Below are 27860 nucleotides of genomic sequence, written 5' to 3'. Positions count from 1 at the left end.
CCTGAAACCTGAAATGCAGTAGTTGGAAACAAAGTTATGTCATTGTATTTATCAAGAATTGCCACTACTATACGTGTGGGTCTGGAGGAAGTATAGGAATATATATATTTATCTATTCACATGTAGATGTACAGAATGTAGATATGTAGATTCTACTCATTCGATTCTATTCATAAAGGTGCAGGTGTGCTGATTGTAGCTACTGAATTTAGGCAAGAATATGGGTTTGATTACAGTGCAGAAGAAAAAGAACGCAACCTGTAATTACTGGTCTGAGATATATCTTATCCTAGATACCCAAGTCACCAGCTTTAAAAAGTAAGGCCCTGAATGAAAAGGTAAAAGGACCTACAGTATATATTTGTATTAAGAGTTTAATAATATAATGTATGCTGGCCTGTTTAGTGCCTTTAAACATCCTCTAAGATGGATATCCGTATTGAGCATGGATGCAGGTCACTCAGCTTCAAGGCCCCACACCTATCAATGCTACACTGGTGTCAGAACTAGCATCGCTGAGGCCGCTGGGGAGGCGAGTCACTGTGAGGGCCTTAGTGATCCATTGTGATCTATTTTAACACAACTGCACAACTTCACCTCCATCCCATTCCCGTGTATCTTGTATTTAGGTTTAGCTATACATTGCACTGTATCTTTTTAACTTTCTACATTGCTTAATGTGTGCATAATCTAGCAGTTAACAGAAACACATTTCACTGCTTGTTGTACTTGTATGATGTAGCATGGGACAAATACACTTCAGCTTGACCTTGCCAAAGCAAAGGAGTTTCATTCCAGAGCCCAGTAAGCAGAATCAATTGGCCCCTTGTACTATAGCCATTGGAATCTCCATGATTAATTAAAAGACGGAATGGTATCTGTGTACCCTCTATAAAGTTTGACTCATTCTAAATTAATTGTAAATCTAATCACACTCATTTCAGTCACACTATGAACTGAAAGACAAGACCTGTAGCTAAGAATTAACTATTCCATTCAAAGCAAGTTGAGAAGATTCCACTTCTTACCTGAATGTTAACCCCTTGGATAATTTGATGGAAAAGCTCTCACTGTTGAGAATGAAACAAACAAATCCAGCCGCCAATGTTAACAGACTGACCATTTATATATTAGCTAATAGATACTTCATTGGTAACCTGTAATATTGGGCCAAGAAGAAGTGTCTGTTAGCCTCTTCTAGGACTTCTTACCTTCAGGCTGTCCAGGATGTTGTCTTTCTCTTGCTGTACATCCCTTTTTATAATGGGTGTTGCTGAGCCTTATATGGACAGACTATTCTGACCATTTAAAGAGCATCTGTATTTGGGTATAGAGGTGTGAACCATTTCTACAATAGGCATTTAGTGAGGCTGGAGGGGGGGGATAAACACTGGATCCAAATTTGGAGTTACTCTCCATACATGTAGAATGGCTTCAAGTTCACAATGGAAGGTTTCAATGTCTTTGTTCTGTTTTAGCTCCATGTTCACGTGCTGCGGTCAAACTTGTGTTTGAGCAATGGAAATGTCTTAGAATCTATTTTGTACAATAGAGGTTTCATACCAAATACTTAATGTAGACATACAATAGACTTGTAGCAAAATGTCAATGTCAAAGTGTCTCTTGGTGGCACCTCATGTTGTTTATTTTTGTTCTGCCACAGGTTAAGGGCCATTGTAGCGGATTAAGGAAGTTCAAGATGGTGCTCGGTGTGAACTCATTGAAAGATGGGCGTGATGATGCAGACTACAGCTGTCTACTCTGACAGACAAGGTCATGCTCATGACCATTATCACTGCGAGTAGCAGCTATTGTAAGCATAACCCTATGCTCTCTCACACTGACACTACATTGTTTCCTTGCCTTTATCCTTGAGGACAAAGATAAACCAATGAAACGTCTATGGACCGCGAGGACCCTTGAAGGTCTGGGCCTCACCCTGTACATTTTGTGGAGGATTAGTTTGTGGCAGCTGCTGTCTGTTTGCAAATGTCTCAGGCTGCATAAGGCCGCACATGGAGGGAAGTAGAGACAAAGCATAATTGTGCTTGTCTGAAAGGACGTCACAATTCAGAAGTATCATCATTATACAGCTAGGAAAACGGGTCTATGCACATGTGTGCATGAAGGCAGCGATCATTGAGAACTTCCTGAATTACCTGAAATTAAATATTAGGGAAATTGTGAAAATATTTTGTAAGATTAAGCAGTATTCTGATTATTACGATAGGGTTTGCTCTAGCAACCAATTAACCAATTTAAGGTCCGAGTCATCATTGAAGGTGTTAAACCCATGTCATACTGCCCTATACAGTAGCTCTAATTGTCACACTACCGATGCATAAGACAGCTGTCAGGGTAGCAATACGCAGCAAGTAAAGGGTCAAACTACAATTACATATGTTTCCCGGCTCATTCCTCTAGAGCATGGGTTCCCAAACTCCATCAATGTGGGCCTCCCCTCTGAAAACAGTGACACACCCGCGCCCCCCAAACCCCCAAAATTGTCAATTTTGCAAGGCAGTGTTAGCTAGCCCATAACGTTACACAGCTAAGTTAGCTCGGTGGCACCTGCTAAAACCATAGACATTTAAAAAAAAAAAAAATTGTTTTTCCTTCTTTTTTTTCTAACCATCCCTCCGCGCCTCTCTGAATTTCTTTGGGGCCCCCCAGGGGAGGCCCGCCTCACAGTTTGGGAATGCCTGCTCTAGAGTCACATACAGTACCACACTCCTGCGACTCAATGCACAGGTTAAGGTTCTCATTCCCAGCTGTCTTGTGTCCCCGGCAGTAAACACTATTGATGGGGCTACATACCCTTTCTTCACTGTATGTGGTGGAGAACAAAGGCTATTGTTGGCAGGACAGTATAGCTACTGAGTTTAGTCCACTGCTTGTTGAAACTCTGGACTAAACTCAGTAGCTACACTCAGCACAACAGTACGTTATGCTTGGTAGAGCATACATATCTAAATTCTGTTAATATACTTGTAAATATGCATATCAGTAGACTACAGATAAATATACCCATACTTACTTCAGACATAGATGGATAGATAGAGTGATAGAGTGATAGAGAGATAGATAGATAGAGAGAGAGAGAGAGAGAGAGAGAGAGAGAGATATAGATAGATAGATAGATGATAGATAGATAGATAGATAGATAGATAGATAGATAGATAGATAGATAGATAGATAGATAGATAGATAGATAGATAGATAGATAGATAGATAGATAGATAGATAGATAGATAGATAGATAGATAGATATATAGATAGATAGATATCCAGCATCCCATCCGGTATTCACAGTACTTATATATCTTGTCTCTAGCTTGTTTGTTTCTATATTTTTTACCTCTCTTATTGCTTAGTGTGTGCACAGTCTAGCAGCTAACGGAAGAACGTTTCACTGCTCGTTGTACTTGTATGATGTAGTAGCCTAACAAATAAATCTGACCTTGACTTTGACTGTTTGACTCTTCATTTACAACGACTGGACTCATCCAAGCCTGTTCACCTGTCGCCCCTCAGCTCTGCAGACTGACAGGCTCAGGCCAGTTTGACGGCCAGGCCCAGGTCAATCAATCAATCAATCAAAGCTTTATTTGTATAGCGCATTTCATACCCAGAGGCAACACAATGCGCTTGTCATCTCCAGCCTCATCAGGGTACATGGGTCACCAACAGTGTACGGATGAGTGAAAAACCAAATGGTACACTTAGTTAGATAGGAGTTAGTTAGATAAGAGTTAGTTCGATAGGAGTTAGTTAGATAGGAGTAGGAGTAGTGTCCTGACTTGTAATTCTCCGAAAACGATGACATGAAAATATTGCTCATCTTTCATTTTAGAAGGTCTCTCTGCTCTAAAATTGGAGATTCATCATGTTAAAATTGGTGGTACTAAGCTCTTGAAATTCAGTGCTTGTGATCCAAGTCTTACATTAAATATATTATACAGTACAATATTTAAAGCTCTCCACAATTCTCAAGTCAATTGTTTTGCTTATGCATAAATATGACTATTCCAGAGCATACTGTATGTAGAGGAATTGTCCATACCAGCCCATTGTGCCCACTGTTGCTGACAGACCATTCTCTCCTGCTCCTTGTCCTTGAAAGCAAACATAACAAAGTGACATCCCTGTTGAGCCTGTCTCTGATTGAGATGAACAGCTTGTGAGGCATGTTGAGATCTAGTTTTATGGTGGCAGATGGCTTGGCCACTAAGGTCTGAACATATAACGTAAATCATACAGTTTTATGGTCAGTTACATGCATATCCCTATGAACTGTATATATTATCTATATTGATTCTATGCCCAGTCAATTACTTCTCTAGAAGTGTCCATACCTTTATTACAAATATAACTTTTTTTTTTTTTTACTGTTAGATTAGTAGCTACTGTAGGTGAGAAAGGTAAAAGGAAGCTAACCGCAGGAGCTAAGATGGAGGTCAGAGGTTAAGAGAGCAGGGCGCCCCGGGGGCTCATGGGTTAACGCTCCATATGAAGGCTAATCCGTGCAGCGACCCCGGGCCCCATGCTGCATGACCTCCCCTCTCTCTCACACACCTCTCCTGTCAGTCTACACTGTCCTATATAATAATAACAATAATAATAATAATAATAATCATAATAATAAGCAGAAATGCCACACAAAAAAGAAAGCATATATGTTGACCTTTCTGCCATATTTTCTGCCATTTAGAGCTCATGTGACAAAATCATGTAAATGGATGTTTTATCATTACAAAACAAACCTAGCGGACCTAGACTACTACATCAACCTTCTCTCCGACCATGTACTGTAGAGCAAGCACAGGAGCTCCTTGGCAGAGTGGAGACAGTGTGCCAAGGTTGGCCTTCGGCTAAATGCCAAGAAAACCAAGGTTATCTCATACAACAGCCTCCTGGACCATCCGCCTCTAACAACAAGTGAGGAAGGCACTTGCATGGAGGGCCCTGAACGGCATGGCTGGTGTGTGGAACTCCAACCTCCCCCGACAAATCAAACTCAGCTTCTTCTATGCCATGGTAGAGGCCGTTCTCCTGTATGGCTGTGAATGCTGGACCCTGAAGCCCACCCTGCAGAAGTCCCTAGATGGGTGCTACACCAGAGTGCAGTATTAAAGGAGTAGTAAAGGGAAAATCATGTTTAGCCCTGTTTTAAGGTTACTTATGATCATATACAATGGTTCAGATCAAAATGTTGACAAAACTAGCACTTTTGAGAAAGTTGATAATTGCTCTACCACTGTTTTGGTCATACAATGAATGTGGGTGGGCACCGTGAAAAATCATTCAAAAACATGTTTAAACTCTCGATTTCAAAGAAAGCGAGAGTTTAACATGTTTTTAAATGATTTTTCAAGGTGCCCACCCACATTCGTTGTATGACCTAAACGGTGGTACAGGAATTATCAACTTCAACATCAACGTACTCAAGACGCTGTAAATTGTATTGTAGGTTAATCTGAAAAGTAAATATATTGTTACAATAGTTATGCGCGATAACTTACTGCTATGTACTGCCAGGTACCGGTGACTCCACTTCTGATGGGTTTATGATTGACAGTGAACATCTACATAATAGATGTTATACTGTACATGTATGTGCAGTGTCTTACTTGAGATTGCGGTTCGATTACAAGTCTTTCCATTTCAGAAGTGTGTTACGTGACAGATTGAGACAATGGCCAGGAACACTGGACAGCCCAGTGTAATTTGCCTCACTGTAAACCACATAGAGATAGATTATCAAGACAAACAATTAAATGTAGACTGTTAAATTGACTGTTAAATTGTATATACTGTAGAAGACTATGGACTCATGAGCACAATCAGGACTCACTTAGTTTTTTTAACAGTTTATTTTTCAATTAAATCAGGTTATAGTTATTAACATAATTACATCACTGTTATTACTTAATGGATCATCTTGAGCAATCAGTGGGTCAAACATATTATTATAGTTATTCAGTTATCACCATGTTGTTATTAGAGTTGAGTGCCTTGTAGAGAAACTATGGAGGAGTTGACTGGAGAAGTTGGTTCTGTTCCCTCATTTCTCCTCCGATACTCCCCCTTTTTAATCCCAAAATCAGCCTCTGACCACTGACCACTACTGTAAGCATAGGAGGACGGGTCTGATGTCAGCAAGATGGAGGATACTACTGAACTGTTTACCAGTTTGATGCCCACTTAGATCTAATTATCTTCATTGACAAACATGGCCAGTGTTTCCTCTGGGGTTCAAGGGTCATCCTCAGTCACCATTCAGGCCCTGTCACACCTCAGATTTACATTCACAAATGATTCTGGAAGAGATTAACAAGACCCTCTGTCGAATAAAGCAGAGAAGACCCACTAAAAAGACCATGTAACAACAGCTAGCTCTGCACATTTACTGTACAATAAGACATCACCAAATCCTCACAACAGGATTCTTGTAATGCGTGTTGTCATTACAAAACATTTTCCCCTCATCTATTCTGGAATAGCAAGACTCGAGACTGATCACCTGGAGCTCGAGTGTGTAAATAAGGTTCTGGGGGAAGTTCTGGGGGAAGTGCTCACTCACTCCAGCACAGATAGAAATATACCACCGAAGTAGAACTTCCTGTACAGCATAATCGAAAAGTATGCCCATTCTACACCAAACATTTCCACCCAGTTATATACTGTAGACATCAGGTTTTAAGCTGTGGGTGCATAGGCTCATTTTTATGATCTGTTTATATGTCTTCAGCTGTGTCACTGAAAACTCAGACCTAATAATAATAAGGTAATATAAATAGTGTTGGCACCAGGCCAATATAATTGTATCAATTGCCATCCAACCAAATTTTCATTCACTTATGATTTAAGAGTTGAGTTAAGAGGGTGCCATTAAACAATATTTATTACTATTCAATTGAGCCAAGTTTACAAACTAGCCCCAAGCTACACCTAAGACGACAAGAGAAAACAAACCTCAATCAAATCACTCAGTACAATTTACCCACATTCTGCTAAGAGGGAACATGAGTGCTCTATCATTTTGGCTCTGCGCCACAGCTTTCTGCAGCATTATGTACCTTTCCAGCTTCAAGCACTGCTTCACTACATTTCCTAGGGGGTCATTTACCAGACACAAGAGAAGACTCACGAGTCAGTCTCTAAACGCTACACTCTACTAGAGGCTGAGTCAGTCTCTAAACGCTACGCTCTACTAGAGGCGGAGTCAGTCTCTAAACGCTACGCTCTACTAGAGGCGGAGTCAGTCTCTAAACGCTACGCTCTACCAGAGGCGGAGTCTCGAAAGTCTGACATGGCGATACAAGACAGAGTCAATCTAGTCCAAGAGTGAAAGCTACTCTTACTTGAAGCTGTCCGTTGGATATGTTAGTTTAAGACTAGAGGCTTAATCTGCCCGGGAAACCAGCATATGACTGCTTCCCTAACAGATATCCCAGCACTCGTGGAATAAACAGATTGGAATCATGGAGGTCTGGAGTAGGAGCAGTAAGCAGGCTTCTTTCTCCGAAGAGGCCTGTGGGGAAAAAGACTGTGGTTTTGGATGTGTGCTGGTGTTCAACATATCTTCATGTAAGGTCTCTCTCTCTCTCTCTCTCTCTCTCTCTCTCTCTCTCTCTCTCTCTCTACTACATCAGGCACCCGAGAAGGAGTGAGCGGGGGATGTGAGCGCGAGCCAGGACAGGTGGGGGGTGGTGGGGGGGGTCTAGGTCTCTGGGTTGGGCGTGGCGAGCAGCGGCACGTTGTCCCTCCTCCTCCGGCCCAGCGGGGGGCGCCGGTACTGCTCCCCGTCGCCCAGCGTCTGGGGCAGGGGTTTCCTCTTGCTCTCGGGGAGCAGCAGGATGGACAGCACGGCCAGCAGGGCCAGGGAGGAGTACACCACATGGTGCAGGAAGTATCCGTAGTGGTTACGCAGGTCCATGAGGGGCGAGCTGAGGCGGCCCACGCAGCCCAGGGCCAACACCGCGCCCACGCCACTGCCCCTGGGAAAGAGACATGCGTGGGGGAGGTGATCCCTTCAGTATCAATGGATTAAAAACAATGTTTCTTTAAGTCGAATTTACTTTGAATTTCTGGTCATTTCAGGCTACTATCAGGCATTGCATTTTGGATGAAAACCGCAATACAAAAGGCAAAAGCACGAGGGACAAGGTGAAGTCCTAAACCAGGGAGGCGTGTGCTGGAGGTGCTCACCTGATGATGGTGGGCATAATCTCTGCAGTGAAGAGGATACAGAGAGAAGCCGTCGCCTGAGAGGAGAAGAGTCCCAGCACTGAGAACACCGTGATGGCCGCTTCAGTCAGATCTGAAGAGGGTTAGGGGGGAAATAGACTATTAGGCTGCATTCCACACTCCACACTAGCATTTGTTTAGACGACATTTGCTGATACTTCACATTCTATGTGGTATTCAACTGTGGAATCGAGTGCAGCTCAGAGCCAGACTGAGCACCAGTTTTGACTTTCCTGCCACCGCAGTGTCCTACATAAACGGGCATGTTATACCAGTTCCTCCACAAGGGGGAGAAATACTCTCAGGCAATGAGGATCTGTGTCACCAGCAATCCACTTAATAAAATACACTTATGTATCCATATATTGTATATGTACCCAGTCATTAAAAAAAAAATAATAATAATATTAATAATTTAAGTCTTCACCCCCTCATTGTAATCTAGATAGCACGAGGCCTGAAGAATTCATTTGTAAATTGCAGTGTTTAGCCAAATGGGGCGATTCCCCAAGGATCATGGCCAACAGAAACAGAACATGGTCTTTATCATCTTCAGCACACGACTCCGGCCCGCGGGATTCCTGCCTGCACTCTCTACCCCGGGGAAACGGACTGATTCATCTGCCTCAGTACTGGCCAACACTGTCACATGCACACACTTACGCACACACACACACGCACGTACACACACACACACATACTGTACATACATAGACATACACACAGTAGGGCTATCAAGTAAATACTTGAACTTTGACTAGTGGTCGACTTTGGGGGAAAAAATGCATAATTGATCTTCAAAATGTAGATTGGATTAGCAGGCTACAGGAAAGCAGCGTGCTTCACACAGACTCCCGAGTCCTGCCCACCTTCTAATCATGACAAAACTCATCACGTTAGTATTCAATCTTTTCAACATGGCCAAAAAACGAGAGAAAGTCGAACATAATTTCTGTGCTCATTTCACAGCCCTACTGTACACAAGCACTATGCACTATGTGTAAGAGATGTTTTCTGTGTCTGTTCTGTTTTGTGTTGTTGTTTTGTTTTTGTTTTTTGTTTTTTAACCAGGTAAGTCAATTGAGAAGAAATTCTCATTTACAATGAAGACCTGGCCAAGACGCAGAGGTTAAACAGGTCGGAGCACATCAAATCCTAAACAAATGAAAAGACATACATAAATAAACAATTAGAATCAGTACAAAAATAAAGTTGTATCATGTGTTATATTGTGTCTTCCACACCAAAAAAGAAGTACTTTGAATTTAATGTGAGTGGAATGCAAAATTGTTCTTGAAATAAAAACCCTTGTGCATTTATGCAAATGTCTTTCAATGTGGGCCACAAAAAAATTGGTGGAGCTAAAGACAGTTACTAGGCACAACCAGACACAATTCAGATCCCATAAATCCCGCCCCCTCGTTTGGCCAGTGTTGTGTTTCCTGTTGTTGACAAAGGGGTGCTTTACATGTGTTTAGTGAACAGACTGTAGGCTTCCACCAATGCCAGGGGCTTGAATGTATCCATTACATTACAGTCATTTAGCACATGCCTGTATCCCTCAGTTTCACCTTCTTTTTTAATGTATACACCAAGCAGTATTTAGAAGAAAGAGTTGGTCCCACACCACTGATACAGATCATATGAAACCTAAGAACTACTCTAAAAAGGATATTACAACCAAATATCCAAGTGGGGAAAGTACATAGAAAACCAATACAGTGAAGTTAGGAGGAAAAGCATGTGCATTTTGTGTTGACTATCCCTTAAAGTTTAGGAGATTATAGTGCTCAAAATCCTAGCTTTGTAAGCCCAGAGCTAAAGGTAGAGTAGTTAGGTCCTAGGGGTGTGGTTTGGGTGAACTTACACTCCATCAGTCCCAGGAGGATCAGAGACGCCAACCCCGTCATCGTCATGCTGAGCAGCAGGATGCCACGGCGACCACACCTGTCCACGGTTGCCCACAGCAGCAGCCAGGCCCCGCCCCCCGCGCAGACAGACAGCAGGTAGGTCCAATAGAAGCTGGGGGCGGTGCCTCTGACGTCACCCCGAAACGAGCTGTAACAATGACTAATGCCATGGGAGATGAATCTGGAGGAGAGGGAAGCATAACAGAAGAGAGGTAGAAAAAGTGAGACTGACACAGTTCTATGAAAATAATAACCAGAATGTAATTACTTTTTCCAACGAAACCATGGCAAAATATAAAGGGATGAAAGCAGCCGTGTTATTGAAAGTTCATTAGTGTCATTCAAAAGTTCATTCTTTCTCACTCACAAAATTTCCATTCAACATGTCCATCTGTACGGGTACGGTGTGGGAGAGGACCAGAACTTGCTCAGGGAGCCCTGGATGACAGCGAGGGAGAGGGACTTACGAGGTGAAGCCGAGCACGCACATGTTCTTCCAGATGTTCCTGCTGTGGAGCAGCTCTGGGAGGGACAGGTGTGGCCGGGCAGAGGGGACCGGCTCGGAGTCCAGCTCTGCGGTAGTAAATGGTAGATGGTAAATGGACTGCACTTATATAGCGCTTTTCCACCTTAGCGGCACTCAAAGCGCTTTACAATGGCCTCTCATTCACCCATTCACACACACATTCACACGCCAATGGTGGTAGCTGCCATGCAAGGTGCTAACCTGCTCATTGGGAGCAATTTGGGGTTAGGTGTCTTGCTCAAGGACACTTCGACATGTGGACAGTCGGAGCTGGGATTCGAACCACTGACCCTTCGATCAGTGAACGACCCGCTCTACCAACTGAGCTACAGCCGCCCCTGTAGAACGGACCCCCACAGGACAACAGGGGCACAACAGAGGGACAGCAACAAGGTGAAATTTGCAAATCTCATACAAAAAAGATTGTGGCTACTTACTACACCTGCATAATTGACCAGAGTCTAGCCTGTGAGATACTGTAGCAGGGTAGATGTAAAGGATTTGTTGGCATAGTTTTTGATCCAGCTCCACCTTAATCTCTCTCTCTGAAACCCAAAATCCAGACTTGCAGTGGCCTGTATGGTCTTGCATACCTCATAACACGTTAATCTGCTTTGTGGAAATCCCCCCCAGATATCTGGCCATGGCTACACTCACCAGTTCTTTCTGTTTCGATGTACCAACGTGGTTATTTTGGCACGCCTTCTGACTACATTCTGACTATACTCTGATCGATGTCTTCAGATGGTTCAGCCTAATAATAGCCAGTTTTACTTTCATTGACACGTCTTTGATTTTAAGTTGTCAGATACCAAAAAATAATTTTAAATCAGGACACTGACAGCTCTCATACGAGCATAAACAATGAAAACATCCATACAGTACGAACAGTACGTGATAAATAACTGCTTTGAAGCCAAGTGTGTTTGTTTGGCAGCCTAAAGAGCAGGGACTGTTATTTCTGAAATGTTTCCACAACAGTGGATACCCTCAAACTAAAGCTGCCAGATTGTATAATTTCAAATCCAAAACGAAGGAGTACAGGGCCAAGTTAACCGCATTTCACTTCTCATTATCTGATCATTGGGGTGTTTTTTAATACTAGGGAATTACTTTCTTGGTATATGGCACTGTACCGCTGCCACCTATGGGATTTCCCAGACATCAAGATACGGTCAACTAGCATGGGACAACATTGTCATGTGACTAACAGCGGTGTGACAAGAGAATCCTGTCTTTCGTCTTCTCAGAAATGTTCCTGCACCTACCTGTGAAGCTCTCATCATCCCTGTCTCTGCTCCTCCTCTCGCTGAAGGAGTTCAGGTCCCCAGATCTCTCTGACAGAAGAAGCCAGCGAGGAGACTCGGGAAACACCCCTGGAATGCTGCATGGGTGAACCCATGGCAGAAAAATAACGCTCATTATTATTGTTACAGCCTCTTTATCGGATTTCTCTAACAGAAAAGTCCTGATTTAATTTGTCCTGTATTTGCCGTTTGCTGTTGTTTGCTGTGAGCTAGGGGGGACAGTCACCTTACAGAGTAGCTCTAATGCCGTCTGAAAGTGACGATTGGGATTGAGATCAATAAACATCCAACTGAGCTGCCAGCATGTCAGTCTGCATCCAGGTCTCTAATCAAACGTCCATCAACTTCCCCATGATCTTATTCATACTCATTCTCTCTCCCTCTCTTCCTCTCTCTTACACGCACACACACGGCCACACAAACTCACTTAAAGATACCTACGCACTCACGCTTGCACGTACAGTATAACACACACACACACACACACACACACACACACACGCACACGCGCGCGCACACACACACACACACACACACACACACACACACACACACACACACACACACACACACACACACACTCTCACCCGTAGCTGAGGAACAGTGTGAGTGGAGCGGCCCCAGCTCCCAGCAAACCCCTCCAGGAATGGCAGCCCAGAGCCACAGCCAATAACAGCAGCTCCCCGGCAACCGTCGTCAGACCTGCCACCATGGTGACCAGCAGTCGTAACGAGGGGTCACAGAGTTCAAGTCCTGTCAATAAACAAGAGAACAAACAATGAAGTCGTTTTTGTACTGTTAAGACTCTTCATGGCTTGAATATTCTATATAGAATATTTTATTCTATACTGCACAGTAACTGTACATATGGTTGCACTAAGTACCTGATATCCCTTTTTAAGCTGCTTTGTGTTACTCTGTATCTAGTTCTCTCTTCTTTCCAACCTTTCTGTATTTTTTTCAACACTGAAACGCCTAATTTCCCCCTGGGGGGATCAATAAAGTCCTATCTTATCTAATCAGAATACATTGCTCTAAAGTCTGCTTCAAACATCAACAAAACAACAACATTTATGTGATTAACTCTAAGACTATTTTTAGTACTTTGACTTTCATGTCATCATTGTTCTGAGCCGTTAAATATAACACCCCGCAAGTTCGGGGTAAATTTTCAACAGTGCTTCAAAAGGAGCATTCTAAATGTGCCCTGCTGTAGAATATGGGATTTGTGGCTAATTCTTTTTCTCTCGAGCTGCTGACACAATTCTTCAATTGTCCTTAGGAGGAACTGCTAGAGGAGTCATACATTACATTATTGCATTAATCCTGACAACAGACTTAAGCCCAGAGCACACGGCATTGTGCATCACGTCACAACACATTCTAGAAGTCACAGCACGACAGACTGCACAAAGTCTACTTGTGCATGTTTCACGTCAACAACAACAATGGGATTCTAATTATTTAAATGTTGCATGATTTGTTTAAGTCCCAATGATTGTCACACACCCGACCTGCGGTGGTGAAATTAGTTCTCCTCATTTGACCCATCCCCTGGGGGAGCGGTGAGCAGCAGCGGTGCCGCGCTCGGGAATCATTTGGTGATTTAGCCCCCCAATTCCAGCCGTTGATGCTGAGTGCCAAGCAAGGAGGCAATGGGTACCATCTTTTTAATAGCCTTTGGTACAGTATGACTCGGCTGGGGATCGAACTCACGACCTCCCAGTCTCAGGGCGGATACTCTAACCACAAGGCCAATGAGCTGGTCACTCGTCACTTGCCATGCGCTTAGGGCTTTACTTCAACTAGGGCGATCATTCTTTCGACAGTGGTCATAATGTATTTTCAAGAACTCTGTCATTCCTGGATCAAACACAGAAAAGTGCATGATATGTGTGCGCTGCTCACGTATGACGTAGAGAGTGAGGAAGACTCCGGCGCTGGCCGCCGCCAGACAGAAGCGCATGACGATGAAGATGGAGGGGGAGGGGGAGACGCAGACCAGCACTCCGAACACCACCGTCAGCGTCAGCGAGGTCAGCAGAGCCTTCGACCGGCCCACTCTGGGGGAGCAATAGACGAGAGAGAACAAAATTATTAACAATGTGTAGATCAAAAGGTTTATTTTAACAAATGAACTGATCTCAAATTGTAATCAAAACTAATCAATGATCTGGAATGAGGTGAATCTTTATCTTCAAAAGTGGCCCTAAAGGCCACTTGTGTCTACGTACTGAGTGGCTGTGCTAATAATAACACGTTAGCTAATTCATGTCATCATCTAACTTCCCAAAAGTTGACGTCATTTCCCATCCCCAGTCAATAGTACCCAAATTATATTATTTCAAACATCAGACAAGCTTGGGTGACTGAGTTCTCTTCCCTGGCTGTAGTACATGTTTCAGACTACTCATGTAGTCCTGTAGTGCCTAAAAAAAATGTTCAAATGTTCTATAATACATAACACCCAGGTGGGTCTACCCGTGTCCCTGCTCGTCTTTCTGTCTCACCTGTCAGGTGGGTCTACCCGTGTCCCTGCTCGTCCTTCTGTCTCACCCGTCAGGTGGGTCTACCCGTTCCCTGCTCGTCCTTGTCTCACCCGTCAGGTGGGTCTACCCGTGTCCCTGCTCGTCCTTCTGTCTCACCCGTCAGGTGGGTCTACCCGTGTCCCTGCTCATCCTTCTGTCTCACCCGTCAGGTGGGTCTACCTGTGTCCCTGCTCGTCTTTCTGTCTCACCTGTCAGGTGGGTCTACCTGTGTCCCTGCTCGTCCTTCTGTCTCACCTGTCAGGTGGGTCTACCCGTGTCCCTGCTCGTCCTTCTGTCTCACCTGTCAGCCGCGTAGCCCAGCCCCAGACAGCCGGTCAGAACCCCCAGTATGAAGCAGACCTCCTCCACTGGGACCAGCCAATACTGACCACAAACCAGATCCCACTGGGAACCCAGAAGAGATGGATGGACGCAGGGAAGGGAAGACAGAGGTACATGTGAAAAAAAAAATATCCGTTAAGTCATTCTACAACTGTGTAGGCCAATGTCCAAGTTACATTTTCTTTGTATCAAACTGTAGCTAGATTTGATTTCTGTTATCTGGTATGAGAAACCGTATCAGATGTCCCTCCTGAGTTTATAACATTTCTCCAGCATTGATTTGTAACAGCAGTTGAACTCTGTTAATGCAGTTTGCTAGCTACTGTTGGAGAGCAAAGTGATTTCAATGATCTAGGGAGATAGCATCTTTCCGAGGGGCTGTCCAGTAGCTGCGTCTAACAATGCCTGGTGTAATTTGAGCCATGGACATGGACATGGAATATGCATGGACCCATAAGAGCCTGTCAAACACCATCACTCATCCTATGGCCAGTGCACAGAGCTGTATAGTCGCCTCGGAAATTAGAACATAAGAAGCCAATAGCGTTCACGTGGATGATGTGTTTGTGACAATAGGGGAAAAATGTCAAACCTGCACTCAAACAAGTTTACAAACTCCCCTAACAGGTTTGCTGTATGAAAATATCCTTTGGCAGAAACCTCTGCCCTTTTCTCAGGCTGAAAGCCAACTACATCCTGGCCATATCAATCATATCAATGGACATTTAATTGCACGGACCCCAACCGTGTCTTCTAACCGGACAGAGTGATGTAAAAAGGAAGCGGATGTTTAGCTCAGTTTTCCCAATACTGAATGACACCGTATTGATCGGAGGTTAAAACTAGTCAGGGCTTTTCCTGCTTCCGTGAGAGGCTGCTGAATCAGCAAAGCAGTGGTATAGTGGTGTACCATGACTTGAGGGTTAAAGAAAGACATTCGAATACGTTAAACAGTCTTCTCTTTAAGAACGGATCTAGGGTAGCGTGAAATGGTGACCATTCTACTTGTGAGCAGATGGAAGTACAGCTCTAGTCTTTCTCTAGAGATGACTCGTTGGGACGAGAGGGTGTACATTTTCAGCTAACCACGTGAGGAGAAGAGCAGACAGAACACCACACATGCAAGGGAAGGACAGGGTGTGGTACCCTCACCACCGGACAGGCTGGTACAGAACTAGAAAAACAAACAGACAACCCACAAAGTGTAAAGTGAGAGTGGAGACTGGCGTTGACAAGAAGACTGGCGTTGACAAGACTCTGGCTGAAGACACCAGTCGTGGCAAGACTTAGGGGAACAGCATAAATCATTAGAAGTAGTATAGAAGGATCGAGGCTTTGATTTCAATAAGATGAAGACGAGTCAGAGTAGAAGTAATGGAAGCACTGCAGCGTGTCAAGATAACCAACAGACCTGAAAGCATGACATCTCTTTCTCATCTACTGACTGAAGTGTTTACTGTGTAAACAATCAAGTCACTGGCTCCTTCTTGTCTCACACTCATATTCTGAGACACGGAAACCTGCTTCAGAGAGCCGTAGTAGGCTACTATGACTGCCCCCAATAGCGGAGCAGAAGACATATTTAATGGCAATAAAATCATAACCCTTTATAATTGGATGTCGTAGCATTTAGTTAACACACACACACGTACACACATACACCAGCCCACTTCCAGCTTTAGGCCTGGGCCATAGCAAACACACACCAGTGTTTGCCATGTCTCTTCTATTATGCTTTTTTAGCCTCTCTTACTCTGAAATGTAATTTAATATAATGTACTGCTTTATAAATGTTCTTAGCCGGTAGACAAACATACTCCAGGAGCTTGCTCGATCAACTTGTTGAGAGGGGTCAGGGAAGAATTTTTACAGCTCACTTATCTGGCCCCTGGGTTATACTGTTTTTTTGCTTCCATCTGGAATATGTAGGGGTGGGTCGTATGCCCACCTCCCTTGTTCTCTGTAAAGCGCATTGTGTTGCCTCTGGGTATGAAATGCGCTATACAAATAAAGCTTTGATTGATTGATTGATTGATTGATTGAATTATAAGGAATACAAAACAAAAACAAACGACGAGAGGATGTGTTTTCCTTAACACCTCAGTGACGATGTTGTTCCTTAGTCCTTCGGTGACGTTGTAGTCCCACCCGGCTTCACAGTCCACCACCGCCGAGCGGGTCCCGTTGACGTACTGCTGGCACTGGGACGGCCCCCCGGCACTGCCCGCCCTGCGGCCCCGCTCCCAGGGCAGAGAGGCGTTGAGGACCTGGGGGGCCGGAGAGGGTCCGGGCAGGCGGCAGTGGTGGGGCGAGGCCAGGGCGAGCAGGGGGTCGGAGGAGAGCAGGAAGGCCAGGAAGACGTTGGGCAGGATGGAGAGGGCGATGAGCACCCTCTGCTTCTTCCTCCCCAGAGCCAGCACCATCACCTCCCCCGTGGGGGGCAGAGACGGCGGAGGCGGGAGGGAGGAGGTGGAGGAGGGCGCCGGGGAGGAGGGCGTGGGGGAGGACGGGAGGGAGGGAGGAGGGGGGGGGCAGGGGGATGGGGAGGTGAGGGGAGGGGAGTCCGGCGAGGTCATCACAGGAGGCCGGAGGGAATGTGGTCACTCCCGGGACTGGACTGTGGGAAATGTCTGCAGAAGGGAAACACAACAAGGATGGACACATGCTTGTGCTTAGTACACTGGAGTCATGCTAGTATTTTCAATGCACCTGCAGAGAAAGAAATGTTCAGTTCTCAACGCCCTTATTTATAAAGACATTAAATAACTAACGGCTGAAGTTATAATTCTGTTGATTGGTGTTATGGACTTGGGTCAAAAGGGGAGAGAAGACTGCAGCGTTGGCCTCCACACCTGAAACCCGGTCAATGCATCTGTCGAGATCAACACCCTGGGCTTTACTTAGTAAAGCACATGGTACAGTGTGTTTGCCTATGTTGATATGTTCATCAAGGCCAGGAAGTAGCCTCCTGCTGCTGTAGGCATTCCTGGTCTTACATAAGAGGCTTCTCACTGGGAAAAGTACTGCGTGAACGGAACAGAGAGACAGGCGGACATTCCAAGTGGCTCAAACCCATTATAAAAAATAGCAGTGTAACAGTAGCCATTTAATGTTGGTGTCGTAGGCTATTCAGTCACACACACGCACGCACCTGCCCCGACAGCACACTCGAAACATATTAGACTATGTTCAAATTATAACATTAATAAAACTGCGTTGCGTAACACGGTGTTAAGATAAAATTACTTACCCCTTCACAAGATTATTATACACAACCTGATATCACTATCGCTCGTTGTTACTTTTTAACATCCAAAACATTGCAGGGGACAGAGGGATGGAGGGAGCCGTGTTTCGAATTGAGTTGAATTTCACCGCATTCCCTAGCCTACTCTTCCCCTGCGTGTCCTTTCTTGTCGGCTTGGTCAGTTATTCCATCCTCAAGTGACATTTTGTCACGGAGAAGAGTACGAAACACAGGAACACAGCAAGGACATGGCTTTCCACATAGACGTAGCCCCACTTGAGACGCGGATTTGGCAGAAACGTTGATGCTAGACTTCTACCGTCGCTGGTTTTCTAACGCACGGGTAAGTTTATGTCCGCCGACATTAGATAAAGTAATTAAATAATAAATGATTATTTCCGAAACCATCATCTTAAAGGGGACGGCCACGGCAATTGACAACCCGGTCCCACCTCTTTGGGACAAAGAGAGGGTGGAAAACTGCATTAGGAGAGCTTCGGTAAAAGCGATGCAGACTCGTGGAAAGTCGGGTGAAATCGTTGAGGCGACGTCCCCTTCTTGCTCTGCACATTGAACCTTCTGCCGCATGGTGGGAACATCAATCATAGATTATTTTCAAGGTTGCTACACGAGTCTTGAATAGTCCTAAAAAGTCCTAAAAAATACATTAATATACATACATATCAACTTGTAAGTCTATAGGCTATAGCCTATGTGTTGAAATTATTATTTCTTAGGCCAATGTGTAGCCTATGTGGGTCGTAATGGGCAGGGGCAGAAAGTCATGTTTCATTGATAAAATAAGCCTTTTGAGAACCTATATTTCTTGGGCCTAGTGGCCGCCCATAGGGCAGGAGCCTATCTTCTTAGCGTGAGAGCGCTTTGATGTAGGCCTACAAGTACACCCTCTGGACATGACGCTAGTATGTCGCAGGGACTTCGATCCGATGCTGCGTGCCAAGCAGGGAGGCATTAGGTACCATTAGTATAATTTTTACACTCGGCTGGGGATTTGAACTCACAACCTCCCTGTCTCAGGGCAGACACTCTAACAGCAAGGCCACTGAGCTAGTCCATTGATAGGGTCAGATTAATCCATGTTTAACATTACGAATGAGGAGGAGAGGGATAGGCCAGCGGTTCTGGTCTGGACCTTGGTGATCCAGGCCTCTTGCTGCTGTTCATCGCCACGAGGCAGTCCAGGCCACATTCAGGACAGCTGTTCAGACTGGCTGTCTGAGTCTGAACCTGTCATAGGGCTGTTTTCACTATGAGCTGTGTGCCATCAGTGAAACATTCCATGTCAATAATACCAGTATTTGCCATGTCTCTCCTATGTTGTTTTTTAGCTTCTCTTACTCTGAAAATGTAATTTAATGTAATTTATTGCTTTATAAATGTTTTTATCTGGTAGACAAACATACTACTGGAGCTTGCTCGATCGCCTTGTTGAGAGGGGTCAGGGAAGAACTTTTACAGCTCACTTATCTGGCCCCCGGGTGATTACTGTTTTTTTGCTTCCCTCTGGAATATGTAGGGGTGGGTCGTATGCCCACCTCCCTTGTTCTCTGTAAAGCGCATTGTGTTGCCTCTGGGTATGAAATGCGCTATACAAATAAAGCTTTGATTGATTGATTGATTGAATAATGACAAGATCAAGTAGGAAAATGATAGCTGCTGCAGCACTGGATCACGGCCCGGCGTTTTGAGGAGGAAGAGAAAGAAGGAGAAAATCCAATCTAAGTGTCTCAAATCCAAACAGTAGCCTACAATGCCTGAGTTGTCATTAGCATGTTTATTCTGCATTACCTGGGACTTGAACCTACAACCATAGACATCAAGGGAAGAAGGTCATGTTCTTGTTGAGCAAAATAAGTTGGCAGTTTGGTCTTCGCTTGATCTTTTAATAAAACTTCTTAAGTTCTACAAAAGAACCAACCTCAATCCAACCTGCACCCCCGTATCAGATTGATACTATCACTGACCTCAAGGTGATGCAGGCAGAGACTGAGAGGGGGGGAGTTGTGGACATGGATGGAGAATGGGGCAGAAATGGACTCAGACGAAGTGTGGCGACAAGGTCAGAAATTGGTTGCACCATAACAGTTGCTCCCTTATCTGGCAACACAGATTCACTACACTGTTCTTACCATCTTCAGAGTAGTGGACTCAGACTGAAAGAATGAACCATGTCATCAAGGAGAGACTCACAAAGTCATCAGGAGGGCGTGCTTTGGCCCAATGCTTTGAGTCTCGTGCTTTGCTCCATTCAAGCAACACACAATTGGGAGACGGGCCTTAGCCCTTTCAAGGTCATCTGTGGCAAGCAGATGTTCATCTTACTAGTGATGCGTCGAGTGGTTACTGTGAGTAATTGAGCATGGCTGTGGCCAGGGCTCACAAACAGGTGCTGGCAGCATGGAGCAAGATCCCCGAGGGGGTACATGCTCTAATCCCAGGTCAGTACGAGATGATAAAGAAGTTTCAAAGAAGAGACATTAAATGCAAAGTGGGAGGAGCCTTATCAGATCTGGCTCATCACCCACACGGCAGTTAAGGTAGTAGGGAAACCCAATTGGAGCCAAGCTAGTCAATGTAAAGTGGTCGAGATACTTGACACAGATTAAGATGAGTAAGCCTCAAAGTAAACAAACCTTCATAGAATTGGATAACTTGTAGAGCAAAACATTCCAGACTCAAAACATTGTGGTAGAATAGCGTCCAGGCTTAGCACCCCAAAAACTAGGGACAGCCATGGCAGCTGTTGTTCGAACAGAGCCCTTGAGATAAAGATCCATATGTCTAGCGATGGGGGCGCACTCGGGGTGAAGACAGCAAATTGGGGAATTACACAGTAATGTTCCAATTTGCTCCCACTGTTCGGATGACTGTAGCTCTGCTAAAGGGCTATAGAGAATGGGTGCTAGGACTGTAGGCAGTTTAGAACGAAAGTCTGGAGTCGACAGTGGCTCTTCTATAAAAGATAATAATAACCTCTATATATGATGGGAGAAAGAGAGAGAGAGGAGACATGCTCTCACAATCAGAGAGTGGAATGCATAATGCTGTCGCAGTTTTCTTGTGTTTTTCTGTGCTAACAGGTGGAGTTGGAGAGAAGGACGGAGGGTGGAGACGTCGGCGACCAAGACGGGACACTTGAACCTTCACGCCACATACACTAACCTTTTCATCCTCCATTCACAGCTTGCTGGTTAGGGAGAGGGAAGCTGATGTGAAGTGTGTGGGTCATTTGTCATACTGTGAATAAAACTCCAGGTTGCACTTGAGATATACTCATTAAAACGGAGACAGGGGTATTGTGAAGTGTATTTTATTAAAAAGGTTCTGTATCTCTGGGTCAGGGGCACTCGAAATTGGAGTCATTTTCACAACAGAAATTCACACAGCAATACATGAAGTGATCTGATAAAATACATATTTTTGCTTTACTTCAGAATTGTAATCATGCTAGAGGAAGGTATGATTATGTTATTGTTTAGATATTAACCTGTTTTAGCTTAGGCATGTTTCCATGTTTGCTTCTTTTTCTTTCTGCATAATGGCTGTTCAGGTTTAGGTTTTGGGAAGTCAACATTTCTCTTGATCATTGTAATTTTGCATGTTCACGTATAATCTAGGGGGGATTGAGGAAAATGACTGTTTTCAGAGAAATGTCGTGGTTTAATCTGATCCTGTTAGATATTTCTAATTATGATGATTGACCCCTGAGTATGGCTGTCGGCCGGAGTTTTCTGTAAGAAACTGTGTCTCCCTTCCATAGACTTATGAGATAAAGATGGCATTTTTAGGGCTGGTACATTCTGTGCCAAACAGCAATTGTTGTGGTTAGAGAGAGAGACCTGGGAACCGAGGCTTTCGGCGTAGGCTTGGCTGCAAGGCCATGAACAACAACCAGTCCAGACCAGTCTTATCGGTGAAGAGGGGGGGGAGACACTCGAACCATAAGAACCGTGCTCGAGCTCAGATGCTTGGATTTGGGTTAGACAGCCATTACAGACAGGTCAGCTGAACATTAGACTAGATGCCATCGTCTTTTGTATGCTAAAAACCTTCTGTAATAAACAGCTTTTGATTGTCACTCAAATCCCGTGTTGGAGAGATTCATTTGGAATACATCAGAAAAGGGACACTGGACTGTATGGTATATTGTGAGATTGGGGGCCATCTTTTATTGAAATCAAAACACAACGCAGAGCTGAATAAGGACAATAATAAAAGACATTGAAAGTCAACAATTGTGAGTAGTGTATTTTTTCCTGCATGAACAGCGGTAGTTTGAGGGGACAACATGAGGAAAGACTTCCAAATACTTTTAAAAATTTAGTTTTTGAGACCAAATTCCGAAATATTTCACACTACATCTACTCTACCATGAAAATGTTGTCACTTTTGTGCGTGGCTGGAAGCCAGCGCACCATAGATAGCATTTGTCCGGTTGCCACTCCCTCCCTCCGTCGTGTTGTTGACCTGCAGTTCTATGTTGTCACGACAAGAGGCAGTGGTCCCAGAACACCAAGATAAAACTACTATGACATCACCCACTTTCTAGATCCTTGGTGGTGTAGTGGATAAAGTGCCTGACTCCCATGCCAAAGGTCAGGGGTTCAAACCCTGGTGTGGGAGATTTTTTGTCACTGGATGTTATAGAAGCTATGTACCTGGTGGTGCTATGTCAGTTATTGAATTTATGTGCAGTAATTGAACATTTGAAATACTCCTGTTTTGAAAGTATACCTACAGTATAGGTGTCTCAGTAATGACCCATTATATATTAGTCTATACTTTGCATGTATTTACCAGGTAAATGTTTAGTAATTGGGGGACTATGAAAGGAAGGGTTAGCCAAAAAATGTTCAGAGTAAGTTAATTTGGCAATATAAATCCATAAGCCTAGGGCCAATGGGCCTAGAATATAGACAATAAACTACTGGTGGAATGGTGGTGGAGCAATAGCGGGACCATTTCAGATTACTAGCGGACCGCTGTCCCTGACACTAATAATCCGCCAGAGGTCTGCTTGCCATTCGATGTGCATTTGCACATCGAGGAACCCGCCAGCAGATTCGTCCTGAGGTCCGCCAGCTCATCCATCGGGGACCCGCTGTAGGTCCGCTAGCCTTGTGTTATATTCCGCTGGAGGTCCGCCAGCTCATCCATCGGGGACCCGCTGTAGGTCCGCTAGCCTTGTGTTATCTGGGTTTATCCCTTACCTTTGTCCAGAAACAGAAGTTGAACCAATTGCAGCAAAATAGCTAACGTCAGAAAATAGCTCATCAGTGTAACTGACTCACGCTACCATTAATGTTATGGAAACTGCTGCTAGGTGTTGTGAGCTCATGAGCTAACTGGCTATCCTGCTCGTACTGTGCTGGATTAGCATTGGAAGCATTGGAACTGATGTGTCCAGGCAACAAGACCTATCTTAATTTATCAGACATTATTTCATGTCATTTCAATTCACAGCTATTTCAGTGGCATAACTAGCTTCCGTCCTACCAGTCCTGAGCAGAAACAAGCCAGCCACACACATAAGCCAGGCTGGGCCTGGCCTGGTTTCATGAACATTAGTGATTTATTTAGTGAGTATTTGCAGTAGCTGCATACAGTACTGTTTACAGTAAAACATTTTGATGTGCTGTGGGCTCAATTTTAAAAAAAAATCTGTGAAGATCGTTTGTAGAGGACAGTCTAAAGATGTAGTGTAGCAATTGGGGTGTCAATGGACCAAAAAGTGTGGGAGGAGGTTTGAGTTTTTGAGAAAAACCGAGTGATGGACTTCATAATTTCTGCCAGTTCAAAGCATATGGAAGTTTCTGCTCACTTGGGCCTACATTTTGGTGGTAGTTGCAAAGTGATAGCACGTACAATTGATTTGTATCATTTTTTAAAGTTTTTAGCTTTAGTCAGTTGCTGTAGTGCCACCATCAGGACTATTGGCCCACAATGCCAGTTGAGGACTTCTGGCATAAGGGCTGGACCTATGTGCAAAGTTTGGTGATTTTTCATGCATGGAAGTCAGACTTCGGAGGAAGAAGAAGATTCAGATTCAGAATATTGGGAAATACAAGAGGAATCGTCAGCTGAGTCTGCCCGGCCCCTAATTTGAACTCATATTATGTTAATCTCATATTATGTTATATGTATCTCATAGGCCTACTTTAATTTTTTCTTTTTTAAAGGTTCAGCTACCATAAAACATTAATTTGTAATTATTTTGTCCGTTATTATTCTTCAGTTGCAAAATGCCTCTTCTATTTATTGTGTTTTTTCAGGGTTGATATTATCGGTTTTGAACATGATGGTGCTCTTGAGTAAGTTGGGACGAGGTTCCTCATTCTGTGGAGTTGCAGTCCTGGGACCACAGATTACCCCACACAGACACAGGGGCCGTTTCAACACTCCCACCACATGAACTTCATAAAGTCTTTTCATTTGTTAAACACAGTGCCGGTATAATTGTGAGCCGCTGCCATCTCTCTCTCTCTCTCTCTCTCTCTCCCTCTCTCCCTCTCTCTCCCTCTCTCTCTCTCTCTCTCTCTCTCTCTCTCTCTCCCTCTCTCCCTCTCTCTCTCTCTCTCTCTCTCTCTGTATATACCACTGTCTCCTCTTAAATACCTAACATGGATTTAGGATTAAGTAAATACATAGGATTTAGGATTAAGTAAATACATATAATCAAGCCTAATAAAGAAGCCATGTAGGCGGTTTGAAATGTTAGAGATGTGTGATGTTTCCATGCTGTGAGAAAATAAGTCTTTCTTAAATCTGGAATTAGGACCTGTAATCTGAGGCTGGTTCAAGTGTTTGTTATTGTGATTCCCAAAGTAACCACAGAAGATTTTCACTAACTCAGGATCAGAACACAAAAGTGAGATGAAAAACATAACTGTGAAGAGTGGGGAGCTAGTAATTCAACAATCACGATTGCTCAACCACTTACCCCAACAGCCCTCAGCTCTAGGTGCAGGTAGTTGGGCAACACCATATGCTCCACGAACGAAGAAACACTCACTCAAGGCTCACTTAAACCAATCCCAATTCTGTATCCACTTTTATAACCTGAAGTTAACTTGTGAACAATATGCCCTCAAACGACCAACTGTATTGTTTTCATATTAATATGATACTGTGTTAATGTAATCCTGAGTATGTTATAGGTATAGAAGTAAAATATCGATATCTCTCTGGGTCTATGCCTAAGATAGAGGTATAATTCCATACTCTTATTACTCTTTTACTCATTCCATACTTATATTGCCATGTCAAGCCATTTTGTGTTTTTCTGATTCTATAGAAAAACATTTCCCAATGAAGAATATCCCTTCAATTTCAACAGGGCCATGGGAAGGTTCTGATAATGCTCTTAGTTCCTGTTATCTTTGGTTTCGCGGTATCATTGTTTCAAAATCATGACCATTTATCAAAGGTCACATCATGCTGTCTCTCCATAAAAAAAAGTCTCTGAGAGAGATAGACAGATCAATAGAAAATGTCCTTTATTTAAGAAATTCTGATTGGGATACAACTGTTTTAAGTTGAATACCCAAAGATAGAAAGGCAGCACAAACACAGATCTTCAGGATAACGTTGACTTTTCTCAACTTCATCGATTTATTTTGGCCATGTGCCAAACAAACAATGCTTAAGTTTCGGCCTGATGGCCTTCATCAGACCATGCCGTCTCTGGTGTCTCTGATTGAGATACAACTGTATAATGCCATCAAATGTAATCAAATGTTATATAACCATTTATTTCTAGTGCTATCTACCTCAAAAGGACCTGGTCCACATTTTATCTTTAGAGGCAACTGAATGTACACTTGACTTAGTGATTTGTGGATTCCTGATTCCTATTCCTGTTGCATAATCAGATTAGGTAGCAACTCTTACCATGCCACTTTTTTGGGACCTAACAGGTAGATAGTGTCTGAAATCTGAATCTTTAGTCATAAACTATATGAAACATCAGGTCAAGAAAGAGTATATACTGTACACTTGTGCCAATACAGTATGTTCAAATAGGTTCCATTATAGAACAACGCAAACTGCATTTCACAATCCTGTTAGAAAATGTCTAATTTCCACTATCAGCGTGATAGAATTCATTCAAAACCAAACTTCACATCACAGTATTCTTTTTTTTAAAGCACTGTCACCCATCAGCTCTCAGCAGGTCTCCTCTCTGGCTTCAAACTCTGCCAGAGGCCTCATGTGGCGCTGTGACAGGATGTGCTTGAGGTTGTCCAGTTCCTGTGTGAGCTGCCCTATCACCGCCTGCAGCCTCCTGTTCTCCTCCTCCAGATGCAGAGCTCTCTGCTGCATGAGCTGGATGCGTCTCCGGGCCTTGTCCCGGCTCTTCCTCACGGCGATGTTGTTCCTCTCACGCCTCAGGCGATACTCCATGCTGTCCTTGCTGGCGCCTCTCTTCTGGGTGGAACCCCGCGCGGGTCCGGGAGGAGAGGGCAGGACGAACGGGGAGAACTCCTGGAGGAGAGGGAGTTGGGTCGGAAGGGTTGGGGGTTGGGGACAAAGATAGAGATGAGACTTTGTACAGCTGTTGTGTTTAATTCTACACCCACAATCCTCCACTGGTATGCTCATGTCGCTTGATCTGAGTTTAGGGGAACATAACACAGACATATATTGTGTGGGAGATGTATCTTTGATATACAGTATTGGCAGAGAACTGTATTTCTATATGTCACATTTAGCCCCCTGTATCACTCCTATACACAGTCAGGCTCTATTTTTAGATGGCAGCTTAGGTAGCCAACACTCTTGCAACTAAATGTGTATTGATTGGTTACTTTTGTCCCATTGTATTGAAAAACAGTTGATAGATAAGACCCAAAAAGACACAGTTCAGTTCTTCAGCATGCATTCTAACAGAGATAAAATGTAGATTTCAACACAGTACCTGCTGCCCTATGTGGCTCTGCTGGTTTGCAGGCACCGTGGTGGAAGTGTTGAGACACGGTGCGTAGGAGAGGTAAGATAATCCCATCATTTGCTCAGACATTCTGTCACTCCCAGTCCTGCCCAATCCCTGAGGACCCAGAGACTGGCTATATTGCATCCCATCCATCTGGGGCATGTGATTGACTAGGTGAGCAGCGGTCGAAGGGTTGGGGTTCAACGTCAGGGTGTTGGTGCCAGAAGTGAAGCTGAAGGAGGAGAAAGGGACTGACGCTAGGGGGTTGTGCTCTTGAATCACTGAAGACTGCTTTGATTCCGACATCTGGGGAATTTAGAAACATGTCAGGCAGATCTGAGAAACATATGTTATCATTACCTTGTACAGGAAGTCCAAAGCTCATTTAAAAAATGTGGCATGAGATGCTAACCCTGTTAACATCACTCAAGTGAAACTGTGTAAAGCACTTAAAAACATTTTTCAACATTCAATTATTTTCACACTAAATCATTATTCAATACATGTTCAAATGATAAAATACCAAGGAACGCATCTCAGGACACTAACTCACCACTGGATCTTTTCTGTGAACTGTCTTGACCGTTTTTTCCCAATTGTGTCTACCGGACAGGTTCATCTGATCACCACACCATCACTTCCTCTAACATCTCCTCCACCCACTGGCCAACTCTCTCTCTCTCTCTCTCTCTCTTTCTCTCTCTCTCTCTCTCTCTCTCTCTCTCTCTCTCTTTCTCTCTCTCTCTCTCTCTCTCTCTCTCTCTCACACACACACACACGCACACACACGCACACAC

At 44.0% G+C, this 27860-nt stretch overlaps 1 protein-coding gene across 1 annotated transcript; it reads right to left on the bottom strand.

Annotated features, from left to right (window-relative positions):
• Positions 1-7723: 7723 nt before the first annotated feature.
• On the bottom strand, positions 7724-17439 carry slc22a17 (solute carrier family 22 member 17; the record flags this gene model as incomplete). Its single annotated transcript, XM_084451033.1, has 9 exons — positions 7724-8000; positions 8212-8323; positions 10118-10341; positions 10628-10733; positions 11955-12070; positions 12581-12746; positions 13902-14056; positions 14823-14926; positions 16963-17439. 9 exons carry the CDS (start codon positions 17437-17439, stop codon positions 7724-7726), a joined length of 1737 nt encoding a protein of 578 aa, XP_084307159.1.
• Positions 17440-27860: the final 10421 nt, after the last annotated feature.

This window comes from Borostomias antarcticus (genome assembly GCF_949987555.1).
Source record: "Borostomias antarcticus genome assembly, chromosome: 2".
Classification (NCBI taxonomy): Eukaryota; Metazoa; Chordata; class Actinopteri; order Stomiiformes; family Stomiidae; genus Borostomias; species Borostomias antarcticus.
Note: the sequence above shows the minus strand (reverse complement) of the source record. Positions and strands in the feature narration are given on the sequence as shown.